We start from the raw sequence: 27882 nt of genomic DNA, 5'->3' as shown, positions 1-27882 counted from the left end.
TTTAAATTACACTTAAGGAATTCCTCAGTTCTTTCCAACTGGTTGTTCTTTCCTGTTGCTTCATATAGATTAATCTCTTTGGATAATGGAGGGAAGTCATCATAAATTAATTGCTTGGTATCAAGCTTTTATGGATTGATTCTTCTGATTGCTAATTCAGACTCACACTACCACCTTGATCCATTTCCAAGATTTCTTCACCTGGTTCTGGAGCAACATTCTTGTCATCTGAATAACTGAAAATTCTTTTAATGATTATTTTGGCTTTTCTGATAATTTCACCTTTCAAACAAAGTAATTATCCTTTTCATCTACTTAAGCCAAGTGGTATCTTAAAGAAATTTTAATAATAAAATTAATGGACAATTTGTTTTAATGCAACAAGGAGTTTTGCACTTATTTCTGAAGTGTTCTCCTATAAAGCCTTAATTAAAAATTTGAAGACACCCTCATCACTTAAAATAATAGCATCATTTTAAGTGATGAGCTAGCATTGTGACTCATAGATTCAATTGCTATTCTGACCAGTTCTAAAACTTTCAGTATATTTTATGCTATTTCTTCATCAGTCTCTGATATCCACAAATGGTTTGATTTAGATCATGCAAAGATTTATGAATAGGAAATTTAATTGCAAGAAATCTTTCTTTAATATTTTCCATTGTATTCCAATGTGTTTTGTAATCCAATAATAGCAGCTACAATTCTTTTTCTTCTACAGAATTCATATAACATTTTAGTACAATATTTCATACTGGTGATTTTCTGAATAGGAAACTGTTAACAGGAGAGAATGCTTCTACAGGGTGGGATACACTTAAATAGGAAGGGTGCAAGAATATTTGCTGATGCTATTGAAGTAGTGTTAGGCTGGTCATAAAACTGCTAGCTTGGGAGGATTCACAGATTAACAGTAGTTGAAGGCAGAAGTGAAAGTTATTCTTGCACTGCTTCTATTTGAATGAGCAGCAGCCTGGAAAGCAAGGTGCTGGGGTTTCAAGGACTGCTGTGAGTCATGATGGAACAAGTAAATACACAGGGCGTGTGTTAGAGTAACTAAGAGTAAGAACATGCATATATACTTGAATGTACACAAATGCTAGGAGTACAGTAAATAAATCAGATGAATTTGAGGTGCTGGTCAAGACATCAAAGGCAGATATTCTTAGGATATCAGAGACACGGTGTCACACAGATACAAGGAATGCAAAATTGGAATTTGGGGAGTACAATGTGTACACAAAGGACAAACAAAATAAGAAGGTAGGAAAGGTTATGCCGTTAGTTAAGAAACAAAATCTAAGGTAGTGATTTCATCGAGTTGACTTTGGTGGACAGTGCAATGTTGAGTCAGTTATATGTGACATAAGCAATGGGAAAACAATGTTGAGAGTAGAATTGTGTTATAGGTCTAATTACCCTGATGAGTACAATGAACAAGTGTACAGAGATTATTAAGTGGACCAGTAAATCAGATTGTCTTATAATGGGGAATTTATACTTCCCAGATATCGGACCGAAACTTGTGGATTGGTCACTCACACACTAGCAAGACTTTTGCGGATTTACTGGATGAGTTTTGTACAGCAGCATGTTCGAGAGGCAACCACAGGGAGTAATACTCTTGATCCGATTATCAGCAGTGATTATTCATGAATTAAGAAGCAGCAGATAAAAGAACCACTATGTGGCGGTGTTCACACTGCTGATGTGGGATCATACTGAAGTGGAATGTACTCAAAGATGTAACTACCATCAGGGGAAAAGTGAAGGGTTTCTGATATCGTAAAGGTGACTACAGTGGTCTCGGACAGTTTTTAAATTCTATACAGCGAGACCAACTGATGATATTACCAACAGAAAATTCTAAAAAGCTACTAGGCTTTCCATACCAACTAAAAAATGTTTAAGCCTACATGGATATCAGATGAACTAATCAGATTCATGGCAGAGAAGAAAAATGCAAGGCCTGATAAAGCAGATTGGTCCACTTGATATTAATGGACTGTCGATTATCCTGCTCAGGTAGCTGACAAACTGAATAAGTATTTTGCATCTACATTCACATATGAGGAGGTCTGTAGGGAAGTGGAGGCCAAAAGCTTATCAAACTTTAAGAGGGAGCTACATGATTTTGTAACAACTGATAGCAAAGTGAAGGAAAAATTATTGAAGTTAAACATAAGAAAGGCACCTGGAGTGGATAGGATCTAACTGGTTATATCAGAGCAGGCAGCAAAGGAAGTAAGAAAACCCTCAGCCATAATTATGGGAGCATCCTTGGACTCAAGAGAAGTCTTCACAGCTGCAGATATGCAGATGTATCCTTAATTCATGGGTGACATGAGTAATTACAGACCTGTTAGTTTAACTTCTGTTCCAGAGAAAATAATGGAGTCACTGGTTAAATAAGCATTGCAGGACTATCTAGACAAGACTACAGTTATAGTTCACACACAGCATGGGTTTGTTAAGGGGAAGTCTTATCTGACCAATTTGACTGAATATTATGATGTGGTCACAAAAGAACTGGATGTAAAAAATAATTTTGATATCATATACTTGGATTTTAGGAAAGTTTTTGATACTGTTGCACATGATAATGGTAGCCGAGCATTCTGGTCTCTTGCCAAAGCTATTGGCCGCAACTTTTGCCCATCTCTGCTCCCACCTCTGTCCAAACCAGATGGTTCTGTTGTCACTTCAGCCAAGGATAAAGCTGACCTGCTAGCATCCCATTTTTCTTCGAGCTCATGTATTAATGATCTTGGTAAAACACCTCCCACCATTCCTAACACACTCCATTCAATGCCTCCTGTGGTCTTCCGTCAAAAGGATATCAGAAGGATTTTGATGAATCTTGATGCTAAGAAAGCTCCAGGTCCTGATGGTATTTCTCCACTTGTTCTCAAAACCTGTGCTCCTGAACTTAATCCTATTCTTTGCCGCCTTTTTTCACTTTCTTATTCCAAAGGTGTTTTTCCTTCTGCTTGGAAATTTGCTCATATCCAGCCAGTTCCTAAAAAGGGTGACAAATCCCTCCCATCCAATTATCGTCCCATTGCAATTACTTCTACTCTTTCTAAAGTAATGGAGAAATCAATTAACCGCCAACTCTTAAACTACCTAGAAACCTTCCGTCTGATCAACGATCGCCAGTATGGATTCCATCAGTGTCGATCCACTGGTGATATTCTGGCTTATGTTACCCATTTATGGACTAATTCAATGGAAAGGTTCGGTGAAACACAAGTAGTTGCTCTTGACATCTCAAAGGCTTTTGATCGTGTTTGGCATAAAGGTCTTCTAAACAAGCTTCCATCTTATGGTTTGCCAACTGTTTTTAGTAATTGGTTATCCAGTTTTCTCTCTGATCGCTCACTGAGGGTGATGGTAGATGGCTCTCTGTCTTCTAACTTCTCCACTAATGCCGGTGTCCCCCAAGGTTCAGTTCTTTCCCTCACTCTTTTCCTCTTGTATATCAATGACCTTCTTCCATTGACTGGAAATCCTATCCATAGTTTTTCCGATGATAGCACATTGCATTCCACTTTCCATTTTGAGAAACCTTGTCCTGCTCAATCAGCTTCAACTTCTCGAAAATCTGCTACCAATTCCTTAAATGCCGATCTTCATGTAATTCTCCAGTGGGGCAAAGACAACTTAGTTGATTTCCACCCTTCTAAAACTCAGTCTTGTCTTATATCTCGCAAAAAGGATTCTTCTGCTCCTATGCTTATCTTTAGCGACGCTCTGATTTCTAGGCAAAATGATATATCTCTTTTGGGGATTACCCTGACTTCTAATCTCTCGTGGGACGAGCACATTACAAATATTGCTTCCTCTGTATCTAAAAAACTTGGTTTTCTCTTTCGCTCTCAGCGTTACTTTTCTTCCAAACAGCTGATCACTCTGTATAAATCGCAAATCCGCCCTGCCTTGGAATATTGTTCCCACATCTGGGGTGGTTCCCCCAAAACCTCTCTCAGGCTTCTTGATTCCATTTAGAAGAGGGCAGTTAGGTTAATTAATGATTCATCTCTAACAGAGTCTCTCCACTCGCTTTCTCATAGACGTACTGTTTCTGCAGCATGCCTCTTCTACAGATACTTCCATGGGCACTGTTCTTCTGAATTGGCTTCTATAATTCCCGCTCTCTCTTTCAAAACGGTCCGAACACATGCCACCACCAGCCAACATTCATTTACTGTCCAACTTCAAACCCACAGAGCCAACTTTTCATCTTCCTCATTTATTCATTCAACTGCCGTTTTCTGGAACAAGCTTCCTTCATACGTATTTCCTGAAAATTACAATCTACAGAAGTTCAAGTCCAATGTCAACAAATATCTTCTTTCGTCTTCTCAACCTCCAACCCAAGCACGGTACTAAGTACTATAGGTTCTAATACCTCTCGTGTTTGGGGTTCATATAAAAAAAAAAAAAAAAAAAAATTGTGTGTAGGTGAGGCTCGTCACCTATCTGCACGGTACCTGGATGTCCAAAACCAAAATCCCCACTAACAGTTATTAACATCATGAATGTAAATAGACTGGTCATCATCACTATACAGGTATACTGCATTCCACAAAAACGAGATTTATTTACGAACACGGAATATAATCAGAAACCACAGGGTTAAGCTTCACAATGGAGGAGGTTGTATTTATATTGGTAAATAGTTATCCCAGGGGCATATACAAGGCCGTCATGCCTTAGAAAAGCATTGCCGGCCCACGCCCTACAGATAACATGATTAATTTTAATATCTCTCATTTCAATTTATTTTCATTTATTTCTATTATTTCTCATTTTAGTTTAATTTTAATATCTATCATGTCAATTTATTTTATATTTAATTTAATTTTATAATCAATTTTATATCTATCAAAAATTTATTTCTATTATTTCTCATATTTTTAGCTTAATTTAATGCATTAAACATAAATATAAAAATTGATATTATATTGTATTTGCTTCCTACAATAAAACAAGCAAAAATAAATTTTCCCAAGCTTTAAATTATAATTTAACATCCAGATCACTCTCAGGAATGGAGCGCATTAGAATTTTGCCCACGGCAAGATAAACTATCACACCATGGATAAAACCTAGTTTGTCTGCGCAATAAATAGTACAACAGACAAATCCTAAAGGCGGCGGGAAAATTGAATATTTTCAGACCGACCACCACAGAATATGGAGGTGAGGAACAATATTTTAATCTAATATATACCCATAGGGCTTTGAATCTCCTATCACAGTTTGCTGTCATATATGTAAACCACCCTGTTTATTTAAAATTAAGTACATATATTAAAAAAAAAAAAAAACACCTCACTTTATTCCAAATTATTCACCAAGTAATTAAGTAATTACGTAAAGTTAACATAGCAAAACTGGTATAGAGATTACAGAAATGGGCATGTATAATACATTCCTCTGGTATGGCTATATGTCTGCTCAAAGCAAGTAGATGTATGGCCATGAGGGAGAATGTTAATTTTCAGTAACTTTTGCTAATTTCTCCAGTATTCTCTAATTCTCCAACTTTCTGTAAAAGTCTCTAATCTTCTTTAGATTTGCATTAATTTTGTTGTTTTTATATGTATCTATGTTATATATAAGGCTATCCATATGAGGGCTAGATTTAAATATAACTAGCAGGTTGGTTGGGGGGGGGGTCACTATAAACCTGATGCTCCCAAGTAATACCATAATTTTAAAAAGTAATGAAATATAAATAAGTTAAGCACACACACACACACACACACACACACACACACACACACACACACACACACACACACACACACACACACACACACACACACACACAGTATGAAAGAGAAAGATAGTTACCAACTATCTGTCTCTTTCATACCATATATTGCCACATTCCTTATCCATTTAGTCGAGTTCACCTCTGGTGTATACTGTAGATTCAATATTTTGTAAACAAAAATCTTCTTCTTCTTCACACTTTCTATATATGATATATATATATATATATATATACACACACACACATTATGGCTGTAGGGTACGTTTTGCCAATGCAGTGTCCCTGATCAATAATCAACGTTATCTTCCTTTTCATACTGTTACACTCCACCCTCCATGATTATTTAGCTGCTTAATACTATTGTTATTTTATTATATATATATATATATATATATATATATATATAGTAGTAATATTAACCTGTTAAGAAGCAAAATAAGCAGAAAAAAGAAAATAAAAGTTATCACATGTCTAGTGCTTAAAAACACTCCATGCAATAGTAAAGGAAGCAAAATCTTCACAGGCACTTTATTTATGTTACAAACCACACATTTATATATATATAAATAAAGTAGATTATTGATGAAATGGAGAAAAGCTGGCAAAACCGGAAGTAGTAACAATGGAAAAATCAATAGGTACCTGAAAAAAAAAATAAAAGTAATATATTAATAGTAGTACTTAATGCTATTGATCCCATGATTTTAACCTCTTCATCAAGGGTCAACTGCCAAAAAGGAAATATGGCAAAAAGTAAGGCCTCTGTTTCTGATATGAAATATACATAGAAGGTTTTTAAAATAATGAAATGAAGTAGAAGTGTGTGCGGAAGCCAAATGAAATGCGGCGGTAAGTAAGAAGTTGACGTATATTTCATAGCCAACCTGACAAAGACCGAAGAACACAAAAGAAAATAATAAAATAAAATAAAATATTGGAATCTAAGCAAGAGGAATTTAAAATGAAGGACCAAGACAAAGATAAACTTACTGTGGTGCCGAGCAGGTGTCGGGAGATAGATAGAGGGGGAAGTAACTGCCATGTTGAGCTGTGTCAGTAATTTTTCAAAATAATTGAAAAATTAGGCCCCCCGGAGTATTTATAACATGTTATAGCAACCCCAAGTGTGGGAGGAGAATAAATAGCTCAAGGTTAAGGTTAACATTACATAGTGTTATGGGAAGGTCAGCAGCAATTAAACCAATGAAGCATACAACCCAGGATAGATAAGAAATATTAAACTGACAAAGTAGCATAAAAAGACTAAACTTTGTTGGAGACAAAACAAGTGAAAGCAGAAAAATAGCATCTCGATATTGCTTTTGGTCAACCTAATTGTGCATGAGAAATAAAAACTATGGGGTAAAGGACAGTAAAAAGTAACTGGAAGAAAGGGAATATAGGTGTACTCGGGAAGTTCGGGGTTGTGAAAACGTTCCTATAGTAGGACCCTGGACATAGGTCTGGGAGTATGCTTCATGTGTTTAAGTCAGTAATGTTATTATATTATAATATGTAAAAATAAGAAGTAAACGCAAAAAACTGAAATGACTATAAAAACTTAATACCTCCTTGGGTTAGCTAATTGGTGGGCACAAGTTTTTTAGAGTGTGAAACACCAAAGAGGCTAAGGGGTTATTATTGTCTGTACAGTATGCACAAGCCTGAATGTAATAAGATAGCAACCAACAATAATATTGTTAATACCAGTTTGGTGGTCAAGCATCTTTTTATATTTTATGATATGGAGTGCTTTCTTAAAATGATAGTATAAGGAAGGCTGGAAGGAAATTGTTGCCCAAAAGTTTATTATAGAGAATTTTGATATTATGTAAGATCAGACTATTGCTGTTATATATAGTGGCTATCCTGATACATTAAGAGGGTGATATTTAATTGTAATTAATAACAATTTACCTGTAATTGTCTCTTCTTTCTTACTTAATTCTTATTTCCACAACTTCTCTTATCTCTACTATTTTTATTTACACATATATATGTAAATTTTTTACCATATTTCTTAGACAGCTTCCTGAAAGATAATTTTAATATAAATTTTATTTTTTTTTACAAAAACCTCAATCATAAACGCTTGAACTTCGGCAGATGGTAATTTTCAGCAAATATATGAAGGAAGGATGTTCCAGAAAAGAGAAGTTGAAAGGATAAATTACAAAGACGAAAAGTTGGTTTATGAGTTTGAAATTGGACAAGAAATGGATTCTGATTCATTGTGGAATGCATTCAGACTTTGTTGGAAGAGAGAGAGGAGGAACTACAGAAGCTAATTCAGAAGAATAGTGCCCATGGGAGTATATACAGAAAAGGCATGCGGAATGAGGGGAATTTGTAAGAGATGGCTTATTAATTGACATTGTTGCCTTCTTTTGAACAGAGTGAAAAAGCCTGAGAAAAGTTTTGGAGGACACCACCCTACACGTTTTATTTTTATTTTATTTTTTTATTTGGTTTTTAGGAGCATTAGCAACTAAGGCCATATTGCTCCGGGGACATGTGGTAGTCATTCCCTGATCTTTCCGCATCCTCTGTATTTGGTGGTCATGGGCTCTAAACCCGGTCTAATCAAGAAGCGTGTGCTACACACTGCTGCTCCTGCCCACCTGGCTACAGAGGCACTGGAACCTTACATGTGGGAACAATATTACATTGTAGGGCAGATTTGGATCTGTACATAGTAGGCAGTTGTTTAGAAGAAACGTAATGCTGAGAGCAAAAGCAAATATCAATTACACCATTAATTGATATTTATTTTCATTGAAGAACTGGTCATCAGGCATGCTATACATTGCATGATGTAGGGAAGTTGTAACACAGGAAACAGCAGTTTTCTTTAGTGTATGATGAAATGCTATGGGCACATCACACACTAAAGAAAACTGCTGTTTCCTGTGTTACAACTTCCCTACATCATGCAATGTATAGCATGCCTGATGACCAATTCTTCAATGAAAATAAATAGAAATCTGTAAATTCTTTTAAAAATTCAAAACTTATAGTTTTATTTATTTTTTTGCAAAAAATATGGAGAAAAACTATGTTGAGATTGAGAAAGGGTTCTTAAGGATTCTCCATTTTAAATTCAGACAGTTGGCAGCTATGTACTTAAAAATCACATTACAAGTTTAATGTCCTACTTTTCTGATGATACAAAGGTAATAATGGTGGCTAATGACACGAATCTATACTGATCTAGATAAATTAAAATCGGTTGAAAAATAGCAAAAAGTTAAACACTGATAAATGGAAGTACATGTTAGTGGAGCAATCCCTGAATAAAATACCATTTAGGTAGCACTAGACTCAAGGCAGATAATAATGAAAAAGACCTAGTGGAAATTGTGCAGTGCAGAATCATCTATGATTATCTGACTGTATACAGAGGGTTGATTCAGCCTTTTGATAACGATTTTGATATTAATCCTGCTTGTGACATATTGCAGCAATGTAAACTTTTTTTCCCGCAGGCAGTCCCAAACCTTATGAACAGGTGTATCAGTTGTTTTAATGTCAACGTACCTTGCAAATTGGACCCATAGTTGGAAGGTTACATAACCGCACTTTCTGAAGAAGGGTACAGTTATGCGAAAATTGATAAGTGCAAGTCAAAAAATTTTAGTGTATTGAAGTTTGGTACCCATAAGGTTTTGAACGGCAAAGGAAAATTCCATGAAGCTGCTGCAAGTGGGCAGAAAACACAGAAGAAACTGCAACCTGCTCCAAGTCGAATGAGGGAGGTAGTACGAAAAGTGCAGTTACTTGTTGTTCGTGAAAATTCAAAAACCCAAAGAGCTATAGTGTCGCGTATGGGAACATTCCAGTCAACCGTTTGTCGCATAATCAACGAAAATTTGCAAACTTTCCTTGCACTGATGCAAACATGTTGGAGAAGAAGCACAAAAGAGCTCTCGTACACTATCTAGGAGTAAGGAACTTTGAAGAGTGGCGGATCAATGCTCGAAAACTCGATGAAAAATATCTGGCAGCTGAAAGGTGGAAATTCATAGCATCACTGGACGAAGCGTGGTTGTACCTCTCCTACTGCAAAAAAATTCGGGCAATTTATTATCGTCCACAGGGTGACAAGGCCTTTCCAACATGGGCGCATCAGTGCAAGGAAAGTTTTGGCAGAGGTTATATAGTTGTAGCCGGTTTTTGTTATAGCGGCAAATTTGAGTTGCGCAGAGTCGATAAAAACATGAAAGCCAACTCAGTGTATCACCAGACTGAAGTTCTACAGCCGTTTTTTTGAACGTGAAATACCCACATTGTACGGTTCTGATGCTGAAATGGTCTGGGTGCACCAGATAAGGCGTCCAGCCACAGTCACGTTCCACCCGTGCTTTTTTGCAGAGAATGGAAGTGGTGACAGGTATTTGTTCGATCCCATTTGAAGATATACCTGTTAAATCACCTGGCGTCACACCCATGGATTTTTACGCATTCGGACTTTTGAAAAGAGCTCTTGGAAACCGCTGTCCCCAGAACTGTTGAAGGTTTGTGGAAAGTCTACCAGCAGGAATGGGACAAGATCGACTTGGCAGTTTTGCAGAGGGCTTTACTTCAATAGAAATTGCGATGCCGTGCGATAGTCCATGAGCAGGGAAAACAAACAGAACATAACTGGTGGTGGTGGCGGCACAGAATTTCATAGTTTTAAAGGACTGTCAAATTCGTTATCAAATGGCTGAATCATCCCTCCGTAAAGCAAAGACTAGGCCACATACCGAATACAGGTTTGGAAATCTCATTTTAGAAAGAACCCAAACCTATTGAAAAAGGCTGTGGGAATTAGCAGCAAGATTAGTTAGAGGGCACAAAAAGATATAATAATTACCAAAAAAAGACTAGAGTACTATAAACTGTAGTAACTAGATTCCAGACACTGGACACATTAACTGAAGTGTTTAAGGCTTTAAAGGAATAAGTAAATAAAACACTGATAGTAACATTAGTCTTATTTCACAATAAGATAAATTAACTTGAAAAAGGTTGTCTGCAGTATGCATCTATGAAAAGTTTACCTTCAGCCATACAGTAGATGATGTTCGAATAAACTTTTACTGGAATTTTATTACATCAATTACCTGAAATAAGCAGTTTAAATATATTTAAAGAAGGGTTTGAAATACTATCAGAAAAGGATTAACAAATGAAGTGGGTGAAAGTGTTGTTTTTTTTTTTTTTTTTTGGTGTACAGGCTTGCATCATAGATTCTGCCAACACCAATACTGATTTCACCTATGTAACAGGAGACGTGACACACGAGCATCATTTATCCTGCCAATACCAATACTGCTTTCATGGTAATGAAAGCAGTATTGGTATTGGCAGAATAAATGATGATACTTCTGATACAAAGTTTCCCATCAGAGAATAGTTTCTGTTGATCAGAAATCAATCCTAATAAGTTAGAGTATATTGATGCCAAAGAAATAACTGCAAGGTAGATGATGCAAAGAAATTTGTCTTTAGTCAGAGGATAACTGGGTGAAGTTATCCTCTTCAGTATAATCAGGAGGAATTACAAATCTGGTGTGAATTTAAAGAACTGCATAAAGACATGAAAATAAAGAAGTGGAGATTGCAGAGCAATAACCTTTTGGTTTTTAATGCATATGCTATATAAAAACTTTTCTTTCTTCAATCATTTACCAATGGTTAATTATGAATGAGATAATTATAAAAGGGCTGTTCAATAAAGAATGATCATAATTTTTCATGAACAACTGTACTGCTTGTTATTTCTAGTCAGCTAGAAATAGCAAGCAGTACAGTGATCAGTAAAGCTTATGCCTGTTCAGTTTCGCCTATGTAACAGTAGATGTGACACATGGGGAACAGCATGCTGCTCTCAAATTTTGTTTCGGTCTCAAGAAAGCATCAGTTAAAGGATACAAAATGTTAAAAGAGGCTTATGTTCAATCTATATATGTTCCATAGAGCAGAGCTCACAGGTGGTTTAGAATGTTTAAAGATGGATATGATTCAATCACAAAAATCAGCAGTCCATCCTTTCTGCTGTCACCACAGAAACCATAAACACTGCTTCTGTAATAGTTGCCTTACTGTCATATAACAGTAAGGCAACTGTTGTTGTGCTTGGATTTTTCTGGTGCAAAGGCCACTTATGCCATATTGCACCTATCATAGTAGTTAATAATAATTTTATTGGCTTCTAAGGAAGCAGTTAGAAACCTATTCGTTTCAGAAAGAGGAAAAATTCTGAAATGTTTGAATTTTCGCCTATTATATGGCTGTGACAATTCCTGTAAGTTTGAGAGAGAAGTGAATGAAATCAGACGGGAACTTTTATACAAGGTGCATTCCAGGAGTATGTGTTTTATTGCGAGTGTTCTGACGCAATGTAAACACTGTGGAGAGTCATTACCAGATAACAGGAATAGATAGGTCAAATGAATGTGGCTATTCAGGCTCTGGCCAGGACCTCTTCTTGTCTGTTTGTGCGGAAATTGGAAGCCCATAATTACAGTACAGATTTAATTTAAAGGAGTTTGTTATGAATATGAGCTTGCCACTGAAGTGCCCATCATTCCTTATATATTTTGTACATGCACTTTGTAATCACTGAATAGGACCAGAAAATTCATTGGGGCTATGCTGGATGGATGCTTGGCAGCATCATCTGCAATTTCGTTTCCTGGTATTCCAGTATGGTCTGGGATCCAGCGGAAGACAACCTTTTGCCGATGATCTGTGAGACAAATCAACTCTGATCTGATGAGCTGTAGCAATGGATGAGTAGGTGGGGAAATCATTTGCATTGCTAATAGGGCACTTTGCAATTCTGTGTAGATTATGCTCTTTTCGATTGAGAGATGGAAAATGTTTTCCAGATCAAGCTTTAAAGCATATAATTCAGTGGTGTAACTACTGCATTCTGTCGGAAGTGATATAGAAAGATAGTGTCATGGAATACCACTGCTGCACCTGATCCACTCTCAGACTTCGATCCACCAGTATATATTTTAGCGAAGTCAGGATAACACTGCATATGTGCAATGTGCAGCTGTTGGATGTTAATACCCGTTAAAGAGTGTTTTTCCCATTGGTGGAAATAATTGTCATAAGATAACACGATGACAGACCATGGTTCTTGGTGGAGTTGTATATTCCAGTTTTCTGCTAGTTCCATTAACCTAATACCTGCAGGCCTAGTTGCTTCTGGTTTGTTTCTACTAAAGGTCATGCAATGCGGATCATTAAATATTGACCAATTAGGATGGGTCGACTGGCTTTGGATCTTGGTTGTAGTTCAGTAATAACATCTTTCTTCTGATGTTTAGAGGAAGATTCTACATGGACTTTGCACTGGAGATGTTCTGAATGCACCTAGAGCTATTCTTAGAGCTGAATGTTGAATAGGGTTGAGGTGAGATAAAGCACTTTCCCTAGCAGAATTGAAGACAGGCATGCCATAATCCAAACAAGATCTGATTATGGATCTATATAAGTGAAGCAAGGTGTAATTGACCTGCTCCCCAGGTTGTTGTTGATAAGGCTCTGAGTATGTTCATTTTTTTTTTGACAAGCTGTCCAGACATATTCAATGTGTTTTTGATGCTTTAACTTACTGTCAAAAATTAAGCCAAGCAGATGAGTACTATTTGCTATTGGAATAGGATGGTTATCTAATTGGAGTTCAGGATCAGGATGAATTTTATGCATGGTACAGAAGTGAATGGCAGTAGATTTCTGGCTGGATAGTCTAACTGTTTTGTGTCGTCCAAATCTGGATCTGATTTATTGATATCTGCGATTGTCTCTCAATATAGTTCACGTTTTGAGAGTGGCAGGAGATTGTGAGATCATCAGCATAAAGATACACATCCACTGTTTTTGGAATGAGTTCAATTAAGTGTAATTTAATTGTGAATAGAGTGGTGCTGAGAACGGACTCTCGAGGGATTCCTTCTTCCTGGACAAAGTTTTTAGAGAGAGTTCCCTGATAACGAACTTGAAAGGATCTTTCTTGTAGGAAATTTTGGATGAAATAGGGCAAACTTCCTCTCAGGCCAAGAGAATGTAGATCCTTTAAAATGCTGAAACGCCATGTGGTGTCAAAGGCTTTCTCAATATCCAGACAGACCATAACAAGATGCTCCTTTTTGATGTATGCATTTCTGATGTTTGCTTCGACTTTAATTATAAGGTCCAATGATGATTGATTTTTTCTGAATCCAAATGGACTGTTATTGATTAAATTTTGGAACTCAAGATACCAAGTCAGACGGCGATGAATCATTTTTGAGGTTTTGCTCAGACTGCTTGGTAAGTGAAATTGGTCTGTAGTTACGAGGAACAGAATAGTCTTTACCAGGTTTTGGGATAGAAAGAACGTAGGAACGACTTTCTGTGGTGTTGGAGCCTTGCATTCTGCTCGCATGTGATTTTTGCAGCCGCAGTTCGGACATATAGCGTCCATGCTGTCTGAGAACACATGCTGTCTGAGAACGGCTGAACTTTTGACATTTATAACGTTTAAGCACATTTGGAATATATGGCCTAATGCATCAATTCAAGTAACCTGCTTTGACAGAACCCGGTAGATTTGGAGTATACTGAAATTTAAGATTATGTTTCGTGTGGGAGTTAAGTTGCCGTCTTTTCTAATCATGATTCGTTTTGCATGAGACACATTAATCTTTTAACTCCTGGACAATTTCTTCCTCAGAAACGTTTAATAGATCCCATTCAGAGAATTCAGCGTATTGTGCGAGGTAACCTGAATCCGTATTCCACTTAAAGCATTTTCTAGGCATCTTTGGATGACGAAAGGGGAGAACTTGCTCACAGGTTGGGATGACAAAGGGTGTACTATGATGAAAGCTGGAGATTCCTGCTTCCTAGTGTCCTTTTTAAGTCTCTTTGAAAGAGAGAAGTCATGTCATGGTCGGTGTCATTGTCATGTTGAGAGCTCTTGGGCTGTAAACATGGAAATACATCAGTTTCCATTTCTGCTCCTTTTAGCCCTGAGGGATGGATTTTCTTCCAGGTTACCTGCTCCGTCAAGTGGAGGCAGGAGCTGTACGACCAGTAACCAAGCGGTTATTGAAGTTAGTAGAGTGATTAGTATTTGATATAAAGACTAGGAAAAGAAAGGTGGATTTCCTTTCTGGGTTCTTACTTCTAACTTTGCAAGCAAAGAACCACTTGATGTGAGCAAAAGAGGAGAAAATCACACAAGAATAGAAATAAAACTATATTTTTTCAAAGAGCACTCTATAAATCACACAGAGAAAAATGCTTGGCACTCAGGGCCAGTAAGCAACTGGTAGAGATATTGAGAGTATCAGAAGGAAGCACAGACACAGTATTCTCCACAATCATTTGCATGACACTTATCTGTGCAAGCTGGGTTCCAAGACTATTCACACCTGAGCAACAGCAAGTTCACATGTTGGTTTGTTAGGAGCTGCAATGGATGGTTACTGAAGTTGAGGTTCTGCACAAGATAACGGCAGATGAGACATGGGTTCATTTTCAACCAAGAGAGTAAGCAACAAAGTTCTGTCTGAAAGACCACGTCATTGCCAACACCAAAAAAAGCAAAAGTTGTGGATTATGGTCAGCTCTTTTGTTGACATTCAAAGAATGATTTACCAACATGTGCTATATCATACGGCTGTTATGGAACCTTACTACAGAACTGTACTGCACACTTTACAGGATCACATTTGGTGAAAACAACCATAACTGCATGCAGGTGGTTGGATGGTGCATCATCACAATACGAGAGAACTCACACTGCTCATAATGTCGTCAAGTACTTAGCCAGCATTAATGTCAAACGTGTTTCTTGTCTGCCCAACAGCCCTGACCATTTCAAAAAGAAATTGCACCCTGCAATTTTTTTATTTCAAAGTTAAAGGAGCTGTGAGGAAAATGTTTCCAGTTGTCTGAACAAGTTGTAAAGACATTGGAGTCTCGAATGCATGTCAAAAAATGGCTTCTAGCATGTTTCTGAAGAATGGAAGAAAAGTTGGAGTAAGTGCATTTCGTCAAATGGGGGAGCTACTTTGAAGAGGCCCATAAAAATATGGATGATTAATAAACTTATGTTGTGAAAAAAATTGTTTATTGAACAGCCCTCGTATTACACATAAGCATCTAATAATACAGTCCATTCCGTTTATTTGGGGCACATCAGGACTAGTGCATTTTAGCCTGATTAAGCAGCTGCTCCAATTATCCGAAGTTTCATGTAAATAGTTAAAAATACAATGTACCCTCCCCCCTTTTTACAATTGGTTCACTGTATAATCAAATCACGTTACGACGAACAACATAGTAAAGTACTGTTCACTATACGACGTGCAGTAAGCGCCGGTCATTGTGATCACGTTTGTGAATTGAATTTTAATTCTCTTAAACAGCGATTCTAATTAGCGAAAATAGGAGGAATATTATTCACAGGCTATAAAAGCAAAGATATATTAAGCACAAATTTACCCTTTATTACCTTGCCAATTAAATTAAATGATACGTGAAAATCGGAATAATTAATAAGTACTGTAATATGTACATACGAACTAGTTGACATTTCTGTTCACCGACATTTTTGGATGGGGGGAGGTTAAAATTTATAACAGTAAAAAGATAAGCAACCAATAACAAAGAACACAGCACACACAAATTGCAAGTAACACAATACGCGCAAGTGAGAACCGAGTAACGAGTTACAAAGCTTTAAAAATAGGAATGAATAGAAGATCTGAAAATTAATTTTTTTATATGATTGAAGATTTCATGGAAGTGTAAACACATTTCAACCATAATAACCCACAGAATTCCAGCTGTCGGCATTATTGCAAATTCAGTAAGATAGAGTTTACTGTACGTTTATGATAGATTTCACTAACAGAAAAGCCCAATAAACAGGTGACTGCTAATTGTTTTTATTGTTTTATGGTTGTGACCTCCAGAATTTTGACTGCACCACGTGGTACCGTCGGAGACAATCGTAGGGTAATCTCCAGTGCTGCGGTCTCCTGCTCCAATTAAGCGAAGTAAACCCTGGCTATTTTCTAGATTGGTTTCTGTTTTTTAAGATTTGCCCCAAATAAACGGCTGCCCTGATTAACCGGTGGCCCAAATAACCGGAATCCACTGTATATGATTTTATGCTGTAAATTTTTATAAGTTAAGAAAGAAATACTAAATAAAAAAAAAAAACACTTACCTTAAAAGAAGCATCCATTTCCATAGATAAAACATCAGAATCAAATGGGAATAATTCAACACTGCAATCCTCTACGATTTCAAAATTTCCATAAACGCCTTTATCCTTTTATATATATATATATATTAGAAAAATTGTATGTATGTATGAGAAATGTGTAAAATAATTTTATTCAAATATTTATTTCACGCAATAACATTCTATTTTTAACGAATAATTGGAGCAGTGGAAGACGTTAGCAATATGTTACAAAATATTTAGTTCTTAACATAACTGAGTTGATAAAGAATAACCTTATCATTACAACTTAAAAAAATTTTTGTCTACTACATAGGCCTGCAAATTGAAACCTGTTGAATGGGATTTCTGTTTTGGTATATTTTCTTTCCTAAGTCTACTAAGTTGATTCCAAAATTGAAAGCATGAAAGAATTTTCCATAAATTGGGAAAAAGGAAATGTGTTCCCATATTTTATAAACTTTAGTTGTTTATACAAATAACAATTTGTATATATTTTTTAATAATAAAATGGACAATTAAATGAAGAAAACAAAAGAATATAAACTTTATGATTTATTTTATTTTTTTATTATGCCAGACAACTCTCTTGGAAAAAGGTAAAGTGAGTCTGACATTTGTTTAATTTCCATGTTCCATTATACTGTAGTTAGATAGTATGAATCAGAGCTGTAATACTCAATATGTTCTACGTTGATAATGATATTAGTAAATTAATAAGAGGAGTTTACCTCAATATAGTACGTGGAACACTTCCGTATGATACCCTCCAGAAATTAAAACGGAAAAAACGAAAAAATCGACAACTTACCGGTACATTAAAGTAAAATATAAATAATTAAAGTAAATTATAAATAATTAAATAATCAATTTAACACAATTCAAAACAATTAAAATTCAAATTAACGCAATTAAAAGAATCTAACGAAAATATTCAAAACGATTTTCCTTCCTGAAGCTGACAATGCTTTTCGACCGACTGTCGTGATCACAGGAATGAAAATTATCGAATCAGGCTAAACCTGCAACTTAAATAGTGATTATGTGTCTTCGCGCATGCGCGTAAAGGTCCACGCATCGGAGATCAAATATGGCCGCCGAACATTAACAGAATTCTCGTGTAATTTAATTTCAACGGTTTCTGCAATTAATAGTCGCGTATAATTACGTTGAACGTTAAGTATTTTGGCCTCGTTAAATAAAAAAGTATGTTTTTCGTTAATGGCATGAAAGGCTAATTCTGACGCTGCTGAACGAGAAGCACGAACAGAGGCTACGTGTTGATTTACACGGATATTAAGAGAAAACCGCGTGGAACCCTGATAAGACGAGTCGCAATCACCGCAAGAAATGTTGTATACTAGATCATTAATTTGTGTTGCGAACGCCGAAAGAACCGAGCGATTGTTCAGTATAGTGTGTAACTTCCGTATAGGCCTAGCTATAATTTTAAATTCGGTATCTTTAAAGAATCTGTTAAGCTGTTTGTGCCACTGTTCAACATATGGGACAGAAATAAAGTATTTTTTGATATTACTATTGTTGATTGGTGCAGTATTTTGTATCCTATCCTTAGCTTGTACCCTAATTCGATTTATAGTGTTAATGGGATAACCCCTGTTCAAGAATCTGCTAGTTAATATTTGTATTTCTGAGTCTAAAGCAGAATCCGTCGTTGAATATTTATAGGCATTTAGAAATTGATTAAAGATAATCGATCTTTTGTAGGTGAACGGGTGGTAGCTATTATAATGTAGAAGCATACCGGTGTTTGTGGGTTTTCGATAGATGCTAAATTGTATTTTGTTCGAGTCCCGGGTAAGCGTGAAATTTAGAAAGTTTAATGACTTAGTATCCGTATCTTCCCTTTCCAATGTAAATTTGAGTCTAGAATGAATATTGTTAAACGAATGTAAAATATCTTGGATAGTACTACTATCGGTAATAACTAGAACATCGTCTAAATACCTCCCATAGTATGTGATACGGGGACGAAAAGGTGTCAAATGTATCTGCTCAATCGTTGAGAGATAGATCTCTGACATTAAGCCACTCAGGCTCAAACCCATTGGTAATCCAAAAATTTGTTTGTACACCTTGTCTCGAAAGGTGATGTAGTTAGCCTTAACTAATAGTTTAATTAAGTGAAAAATCTCCTTTATAGGCAGCTTCGTATAATTAATCGGTGTCGAGTTTTTATTTAACATATCCCAAATAATATCTAATGTGTATTCAACGTTTACATTCGTATATAATGATGTAACATCTAATGAGAATAAATTGTCATTGTCGCCGAGTCTACAGTCTTTAAGATTATTAAATAATGTATCGTAATTCTTAATCCCAAATTGTATAACCTGTCTAAAAGGTTTTATAATGTTATATACATGTGTGGCTAAGGCTGAAAATGCCGAGTTCCTGTAGGAAACAATAGGTCGAATCGGAAATCCAGGCTTGTGTAATTTTACCTGACCAAAAAGTGCAGGAATATTGTATGTTCTGGACTTCAATTCCTTCAACTGAACCATAGTAATGTAGTCGTTTTTACGATATGTGGTTAACGTTTTATTGTATTGATTTACCAAATTGGTAAACAGTGTCGGGTCCACTTCACAATAAGTGGAGCTATCAGATACAACTGAATCTAACTTATTAATATAATCATGTTTATCTAGTATTACCACTGTATCTCCTTTATCTGCCCTCTGTATAATAATGTCCTTATTTTCTCGAAGTTCTCGTAAAGCTGAACTGTCATGTGTATTCAATTTAGGAAGTCGTGTTTCTTTTATGTTATTCACTACTTGGTTAACTTGTTGAATAAATACATCTTTTTGTGGAACACTACGAAGTCCAAATTCAAAATCAATTACGCATTGTTTTTTTGGCAGCTTTCGAGGTGGTAAATTATAATTTAATCCTTTGGATAAAAGTGAAATCTGGTCCTGCGATAGTGTACACGAGGAAAGATTTGTAACCTGTTGATGTGTCGGTTCGTTGGATACTGGGTGAGGGGGTGTTCGTGAACTAGCCGACATATTCTGTGGTAGTGCGTTATGTGTCTGTGGGGGGGATGTCACCCAACTCGTGTGAACTTGGTCGCAAGCTCGCGACAATGTGTTAGAATTCGTATGAACGTGTCTTGAACTATTCGATAATGTTTGCAACTTATTAACGTGTCTGTTTTTTATTTCTGAGGCTTGTGCTTCCCGTCGCAAATCTATGGAGGTCTTCAATACAGACCAATCGTTCGGATGTAGATAATTTTTTAATTTATCGCGAAGCTTCCTAACCTGGGAAAGGTATTTTTGTTTATCCGAATATCGAGATTTTAAGGCAAGCTTAACAATATTACGTGATGTCGCCAGTGATAGTTGTTTTATGCCTGAAATTTTTTGATTTAAATTCACCCTGGCAAACTTCGGAACGATGTTGTTTTGAAGGCAATATTTTAGGAAAGAAATATGGTAACTTTGGGCCGAGTACCTTAGTGTAGATTTAATGTAATTTTGTACCAAGCCATTCAAAAAATCTCCCATAATTGTGTGTATCGATTGTATACTACTGGAGAGACAGGAAGTGAATGAAATAGTCAATAAGAGTATGAAAAGTAATTAGATAGTATGAATCAGAGCTGTAATACTCAATATGTTCTACGTTGATAATGATATTAGTAAATTAATAAGAGGAGTTTACCTCAATATAGTACGTGGAACACTTCCGTATGATACCCTCCAGAAATTAAAACGGAAAAAACGAAAAAATCGACAACTTACCGGTACATTAAAGTAAAATATAAATAATTAAAGTAAATTATAAATAATTAAATAATCAATTTAACACAATTCAAAACAATTAAAATTCAAATTAACGCAATTAAAAGAATCTAACGAAAATATTCAAAACGATTTTCCTTCCTGAAGCTGACAATGCTTTTCGACCGACTGTCGTGATCACAGGAATGAAAATTGTTAATATTATACTGTAGTATAGTATTAATAGAGGCAAAATGATTTTACACCATTTTACACCTTTTTCTCTTATACAGAAAAAAATATAATAATAATAAAAAACCACTTCACTTCCCCATTCCTTCTGATAATTTACTTAAACATTTCAATTTATTCAAACTATCTACTTCCATAATAATAAGTGGAAATTTATTCCAATAATTACTGTCTGCTGAATGTAAATTTCTGCACTTCTATTCTACAGCTATTATTTTCCAGTTTATATCTATGTCTCTTTTTCTACACCCTCTGAAAAAAGGTAAGGATGCTATTGGAATTTAGTTTACTCCATTCATTTAAAGCCTTTCAACTGGATAATCATGCAGTTAACTGGTTCCTAGAAACTGCAATTTACAGAAAGCCAGAATATCCTTTTATTTGCCCAACTTGTTCTTCTATCCATCTTTTTCAACATTCTGTGTCCTTTCTAAAATGTGGTTTACAAAACTTTTGTATTCAATATGTGGCCTAGCCATTGCTTTATGCAGTGGCATATGTCCAACCCTTCTTTATATTTATTCAAAACCTACTTCCAAGGCACCAAACAAATGTTTATTCCAACAATCAATCACTCTTTGGCTGAATGCAAATTTCCACACACCGATTCAGCAACTATCCTTTTTCAATTAAAATTTATGACCCCTTGCACATGACATCGGAGATAGAGTAAAAATGCCATCAACATTCAATTTACTTAACCCTTTTAAAGCCTTATACACTTCAATTAGGTCACAACATAACATGGGTGCTAATCATAATAAACTAAACATAATTTTGGGTGCCCTATTAGATCAGCTGGAAAGCAAATGCACAAACATGCACATGGTTCAATGTTTAATATTGTTAGCACAGAGCTGAACTTTCAAAAGGCGGATGTTTGATGGAGTCTTGGTGCTTAATGGAATTGAAGGAGTGACATATTTTGTGTGTTTCATACTTCTGTATATGAACACAAAGTGTCTGGATGTGAATCCTGTGTACACTATTACTCACTAGAAAGCAAATGCTCAGGTTCAGAGTAGCACTATACAGACTCACTCTAACCAAACAAAGCCTATACTCAAGCATCTGTCAGGAAAGTGTTACTAACTGTATCCTGGGATTATAAAGGACTGATTCTGGAACAATCTGGAGAGGAGAAAGTGATGAGTGACAAATACTGTGATGTGCTTCCAAACCATTTAAAGCCAGCAATTCGAAAGAAACATCTTAATTTGCTTTCCTCAGGCGTGTGCCTACAGCACAATAATGCCCATCCTCACACTGGTCTGTTCTACAGAGAATCAGATATAGGTGATGTTTGACGTATTATCCCATCATCCTTATTCTCCAAATTAAAAACTCCATGGTTATCATGCTTTTTGTTCACTAAAAGAAGCACTATGAGGACATCAGTCTTCATAGTGCTTTGTCATATGAACACACCATGACAGCGTTGGCTTCAACACCAATCACAAAAATTTCTCTCAAGGAATGCACACATTAGTGCACCATTGGAGGAAGTGTATGTCTAATTTAATGGGGGTACAGTAAAAGTGATATGCACAGTTTCGTTGTTGTCTGTGAAAAACAATTTCTTTTTGTGGTTTTATTGAATTACCTTTGAATATAAGCAGAAATAAATGGGACTGCATAAATTTTAAACTTGAAAATGGAAATCAGTAATAGTATCTAATATGCACACACACATTCTTGTCAAGCCATACCCACCTTATTCACCTGATTTGGCCTCATGTGACTGCTGGCTATTTCCATAGTTAAAACAGGACATGAAAGGAAACTGACTTGGGTCAATTCAAACATAATTATCTCCTAAAAGTATTCACAAAAGAAGACTTTCAAAAATGTTTGGATCAGTGGTAGGCATGATGGAACAAGTGCATTACAGAAAGAGATCACCAAATAAAATTTACTGAATAAGATGTATCACTGAATAAAAAAAGTAATATATAAAGAAAAAGGCTTGTCAGAAGTAAATTCACAGCTCATATCTGTGAAAAAAAAAAAAAAAAAAAAAAATATATATATATATATATATAACCACATTACAACTGAAATGTTTATTCATTATAAAGCATAACACTTAAAATTAGTGATTAAGTATATAAGACGATGTTAGTAGCCATGTTATGCTAGTAGCTACAGGGACAGTAGTTCAAGCAGATCATATATATTTTATACAGGAATCCCTTGATTAGTGCAGATTTGATTAGCGTGAGACTCAAATTAGCACAGTTTATATTTAGCTATCAATTTTTGATTAGCGCAGTATTTTGGCTTGGCCTAAAGAAACTGAAGCTGGTGATGCTACGAAAGTCAGTACTAAAGCTACGAATGTAAATACCGTAAACCCCCACTATTTGCGGGGTTACGTTCCTGAGAAATGCCATGGATACCGAAAACGCGAATACTGATTTATGGCTCCCATAGTAATAAAGGGGTTCCGTTGCAAAGTATGAAATATATAAGAAAAACTAGTCTAAAATTTTGTCTACGTATGTATTATATGTACCTTCATAATATGACTATCTACATAGACAGTACATAGTGAAATGCAAGCATATCGCATCAAAATGAAAATAAGAAACAATTTAATATTAAATGTAATATTTATTAGAAATTTCAAACAAATCTTGCAAACCAGAGTCTTTGCTAGCTAAAAAACGTATCTCGCCAGTGCTATCACCAGTTTCACTAAAGTGTTGATAAGGGAGTTTTGCCTTTTCAAGAATGATGAGTGAACTTAACGGAATTTTATTGAGTTCTGTCTTCTATCCACAGATTTAAAGCCTTTTCAGTTTTTTCTAATTTAACATCACGAATTACAGAGCAAATTTTTGAAGCAATTAGTGCGTTTTCATGGACACTACGGCGGATTTTTTCTTCTGATTTCTTGATTGATCGTACCGTTGACTCATTGATTTTATAATGTTTTGCCACTGAGGAGACACTTTCACCATTAGAAATTTTATCTAATAACTCAATTTTATTCGCTAATGTCATCACCTTCTTTGATTTTTTAACATTTCCCTTGTTATTCAAAGCCATATTTTTGTACGGGTTAGAAAGAACTTAGTGACAAATGGGCCTGGAGTACTGGGGTCCATAGTTTAACAAATATATATTTATTTAAAGTATACCCAGTATAAAATAAAATAAAATAAAATATTTCAGTAGCTTTCGGAACTCGTGTCCCTTCGTCAACTGACAAATTTGAATACATTACAAGCAAAGTGTGGCACGTTACTCATTCGTCATTGTTGTAGCACGGACGTGTGCTGCCTTGCGCCAGTGATCATCCATCAATAAAACGGTTGTCTCCAGGATTGGATGTATACGCATGCCTTTCTGGCGATTTAATGCCTTAGGGTTGTTCATTATGTTTAGTGACTCTAGCCATAGGCGGTGGCGAAAGTGTCGCGCGTGGTCCACTATCTCAAAGTCGCGCTTGGGGTCAAGATCGTGGTTGGTAGCCCAAAAATGTTCTGCAAGCGCGGACTGGTCAGTTCTCCAGGGCCTGGAGCCATTCCAGCACCGACACAATTAGACGTAACGAGATCTCCCGTGTGAAGGCGGACCTAACCAGATGCGGTTATCCATCCCATGTACTAAACAGATGCTTGTTACAGGCACAAGAACTTACTTCCAACCCAAGACCTCCGAAGCAAGTCGGCATATCATCCGCCTACATTCCGTACTATCCAGGAGTGTCAGGACGTATCTCGAAGATCCTGAGAAGTTACAACATCAAATGTGTACAATTACCAGGTAGGAACCTACGTTCACTTGTCTCCAGTGTGAAGACCCCTGTCACACCTGTCTTACGCAGCAATGTAGTGTACCGTATCACCTGTAGGGCCTGTAACAGTTGCTACGTAGGTGAGACATCGAGACGTCTCCAGGATCGCCTCACGGAACACGACAGAGCAATCCGGCTTGCCGAAACTGACCAGTCCGCGCTTGCAGAACATTTTTGGGCTACCAACCACGATCTTGACCCCAAGCGCGACTTTGAGATAGCGGACCACGCGCGACACTTTCGCCACCGCCTATGGCTAGAGTCACTAAACATAATGAACAACCCTAAGGCATTAAATCGCCAGAAAGGCATGCGTATACATCCAATCCTGGAGACAACCGTTTTATTGATGGATGATCACTGGCGCAAGGCAGCACACGTCCGTGCTACAACAATGACGAATGAGTAACGTGCCACACTTTGCTTGTAATGTATTCAAATTTGTCAGTTGACGAAGGGACACGAGTTCCGAAAGCTACTGAAATATTTTATTTTATTTTATTTTATACTGGGTATACTTTAAATAAATATCTATTTGTTAGAAAGAACTTGTCCACAATAGTCACTTTCTTCCATTAACACACTCGAAAAAGTCTGTTTTACACTGCAAAATGGTAGATTTATCACTTTTGCAAGCATATCAATTTATAAATTGATAAATTTATAAGCATATAAATTAAAAGCAAATGACGAAACCTTCCATGACAAGCGCATAACACATACTGAACAAGGATTAGCAAGATACATCCACACTCGCGATTTTGTCACCCATCTCCCCCCCCACCCATTGAGCGCTGTTTTGACCAGGAAAAATAATTTTAGCCACGCTCATGTTTTTTTATGGCAGAAAATGTTCAAATTTTTTAGGTTTCATTTTATATTAAACCAGCGACCACGAATACGCGAAACCGTGAATGCAGATACTGCGAATAGCGGAGGTTTACTGTACACTGCTAAAGTATGCATAACATTATAGAAACACTGTTTTAGCGAGCGTGCGGCTCTGTTCACAAAAGGAAGTTACTGTTTATTTCGCATTGCGTCATACCTTCTCCATAGAGAAATAAACAAAAACGAACCCAAGATACAGTGTGGAAGCTAGTTTGTTTTTCTGCCATAATAAAATAAAAAGACTTATATTATAACAACAATTGAAATATTTTCTGACATTATGCACTCTGAGGGACAACACCGTATTTATTACGTACATGCAGATCAGTTGTTTGTGCGTTGTGTGTTAACGTGCAGACTTGCTTATATCATCCGTCATCAATTATAATGTGCATACTAATTAATTACATTAATTTCTATTAAACTTTTTATATATTACGTAATTATTAACTATGGATAAAAGGAAGTGTATCTGATAGTGCCTCTGGCAAAAAGAAAAGAAAAGTGATAACGTTAGATGAAAAAATTGAAGTCATAAAAAGATTTGAAGATGGTGATAGTAAAATACAAATTTCTCAACATCTTGGAATGCTTGAATCAACGGTTTGGACGATTTTAAGTAAAGCCAGTGGATATAAGGAAAGGTAAGCTTGCTTCATCATCAGCACACATGCACGCAAACCACAAGAAATAGAAGTGTTACGATAATTGAGATGGAACGTCTTTTAGCCATTTGGATAGAAGACTGCAATCAAAAAAGAATTCCAATCTACACAATGACCATAAAAGCAAAAGCTTTGAGTATTTTTGCAATGTTAAAGGAAAAGTCAACAATAGAAAACTTGGGTAGAGCGGTAACTGAAGAAAATGTTCAAGCAAGTTCTTCAAAAGAAAAAGTGATTGAAGTGGAAAAAAAAGTGATTTCATTGCCAGTAAAGGCTAGTTTGAACGTTTTAAGAAAAGAACAGGACTGCATAACGTTGCATTGACTGGAGAAGTGGCAAGTGCAGATAAAGATGCAGTCACGAAATATCCCAAAATTTTAAAGAAAATTGTTGATGACGGCGGCTACGTAGATCAACAAATATTTAATGTTGATGAAACAAGCCTTTTTTGGAAATGAATGCCAAAAAAAACCTTTCTAGCAAAAAAAGAAAAGGCTCAACCAGGCTATAAAGTTTCCAAAGATAGAATAACACTTTTATTGGGAGGCAATACAGAAGGCGAATTGAAATTAAAACCTATGGTTATCTATAGAAATGAAACTCCCAGATCTTTCGGTAAAGGTTTTAATAAAGCAAGACTACCTGTTGTTTGGCACTCTAATAGAAAAGCTTGGGTCACGAAAATTTGAAGAGCGGTTCACTAGCTATTTTTGTCCAAAAGTTAAGGCCTACTGTGAAGAAAATAATCTTGCATTCAAAATTTTATTAATTTTAGACAATGCCCCGGGCCACCCACCAGCACTTTCTGATTTGTGTGAAAACATGAGTTATTTTTTTACCTCCAAATACGACAAGTCTTTTACAGCCTATGGATCAAGGAATAATCGCTACTTTTAAGGCCTATTATTTATGCAGAACATTTGCGCAAGCAACTGAAGCAACTGGAGATTGTGCAGTTTCCTTAGCTGAATTTTGGAGAAATTACAACATCAGGAAAGCAATAGACAATATTCATGAGGCATGGTCTGAAGTAACACTAGCAATATGAGAGCAGTTTGGAAGCATATTTTGCCATATTGCGCAAATGATTTCTATAGTTTCACTCATGTCAACACTGCTATTGATGAAATAGCAAATATTGAAAGAGATCTAGGATTTGATGAAATCGACAACACTGATGTTTGCAAATTGCTGGAATCACATTCAGAACAATTAAGTGATTCTGACCTCCTTAATATTGATGAACGAGCATATGATAAGGTGGAAATTTGTGAGGAAGAAAATGGTCAAGAAAAGAAGTTGACATTAAAAGAACTTGAGGGAATATTTTGCGCAGCTGAATATTTGAAACTACTAATCATGGATGCAGACCCAGATATCGAGCGCAGTATGCAAATTTGTAGGAGCACTGAAAAAGATGTGTATCCATACAAGTGAATTTATGATGAAAGGAAGAAAGAAAACCAGCTGCGCAAACCAGCCTTTTGAAATAT

General features: G+C 36.1%; 1 protein-coding gene across 2 annotated transcripts in view; it reads right to left on the bottom strand.

The window, feature by feature from the left end:
- Nucleotides 1-27882, bottom strand: part of car (vacuolar protein sorting-associated protein 33A) — a 302059-nt gene that overhangs the window by 210179 nt on the left and 63998 nt on the right. For both annotated transcript variants that reach the window (XM_090373474.1, XM_090373475.1), the window contains exon 5: nucleotides 17007-17111. In XM_090373474.1, the coding sequence (XP_090229600.1) occupies nucleotides 17007-17111 (105 nt within the window). The remainder of the gene's footprint in view (nucleotides 1-17006; nucleotides 17112-27882) is intronic.

This window comes from Mastigoproctus giganteus, chromosome 5 (assembly GCF_048544385.1).
Source record: "Mastigoproctus giganteus isolate SK-2022 chromosome 5, ASM4854438v1, whole genome shotgun sequence".
NCBI classification, from domain to species: domain Eukaryota; kingdom Metazoa; phylum Arthropoda; class Arachnida; order Uropygi; family Thelyphonidae; genus Mastigoproctus; species Mastigoproctus giganteus.
This window is presented reverse-complemented; position numbering and strand designations above follow the sequence as displayed.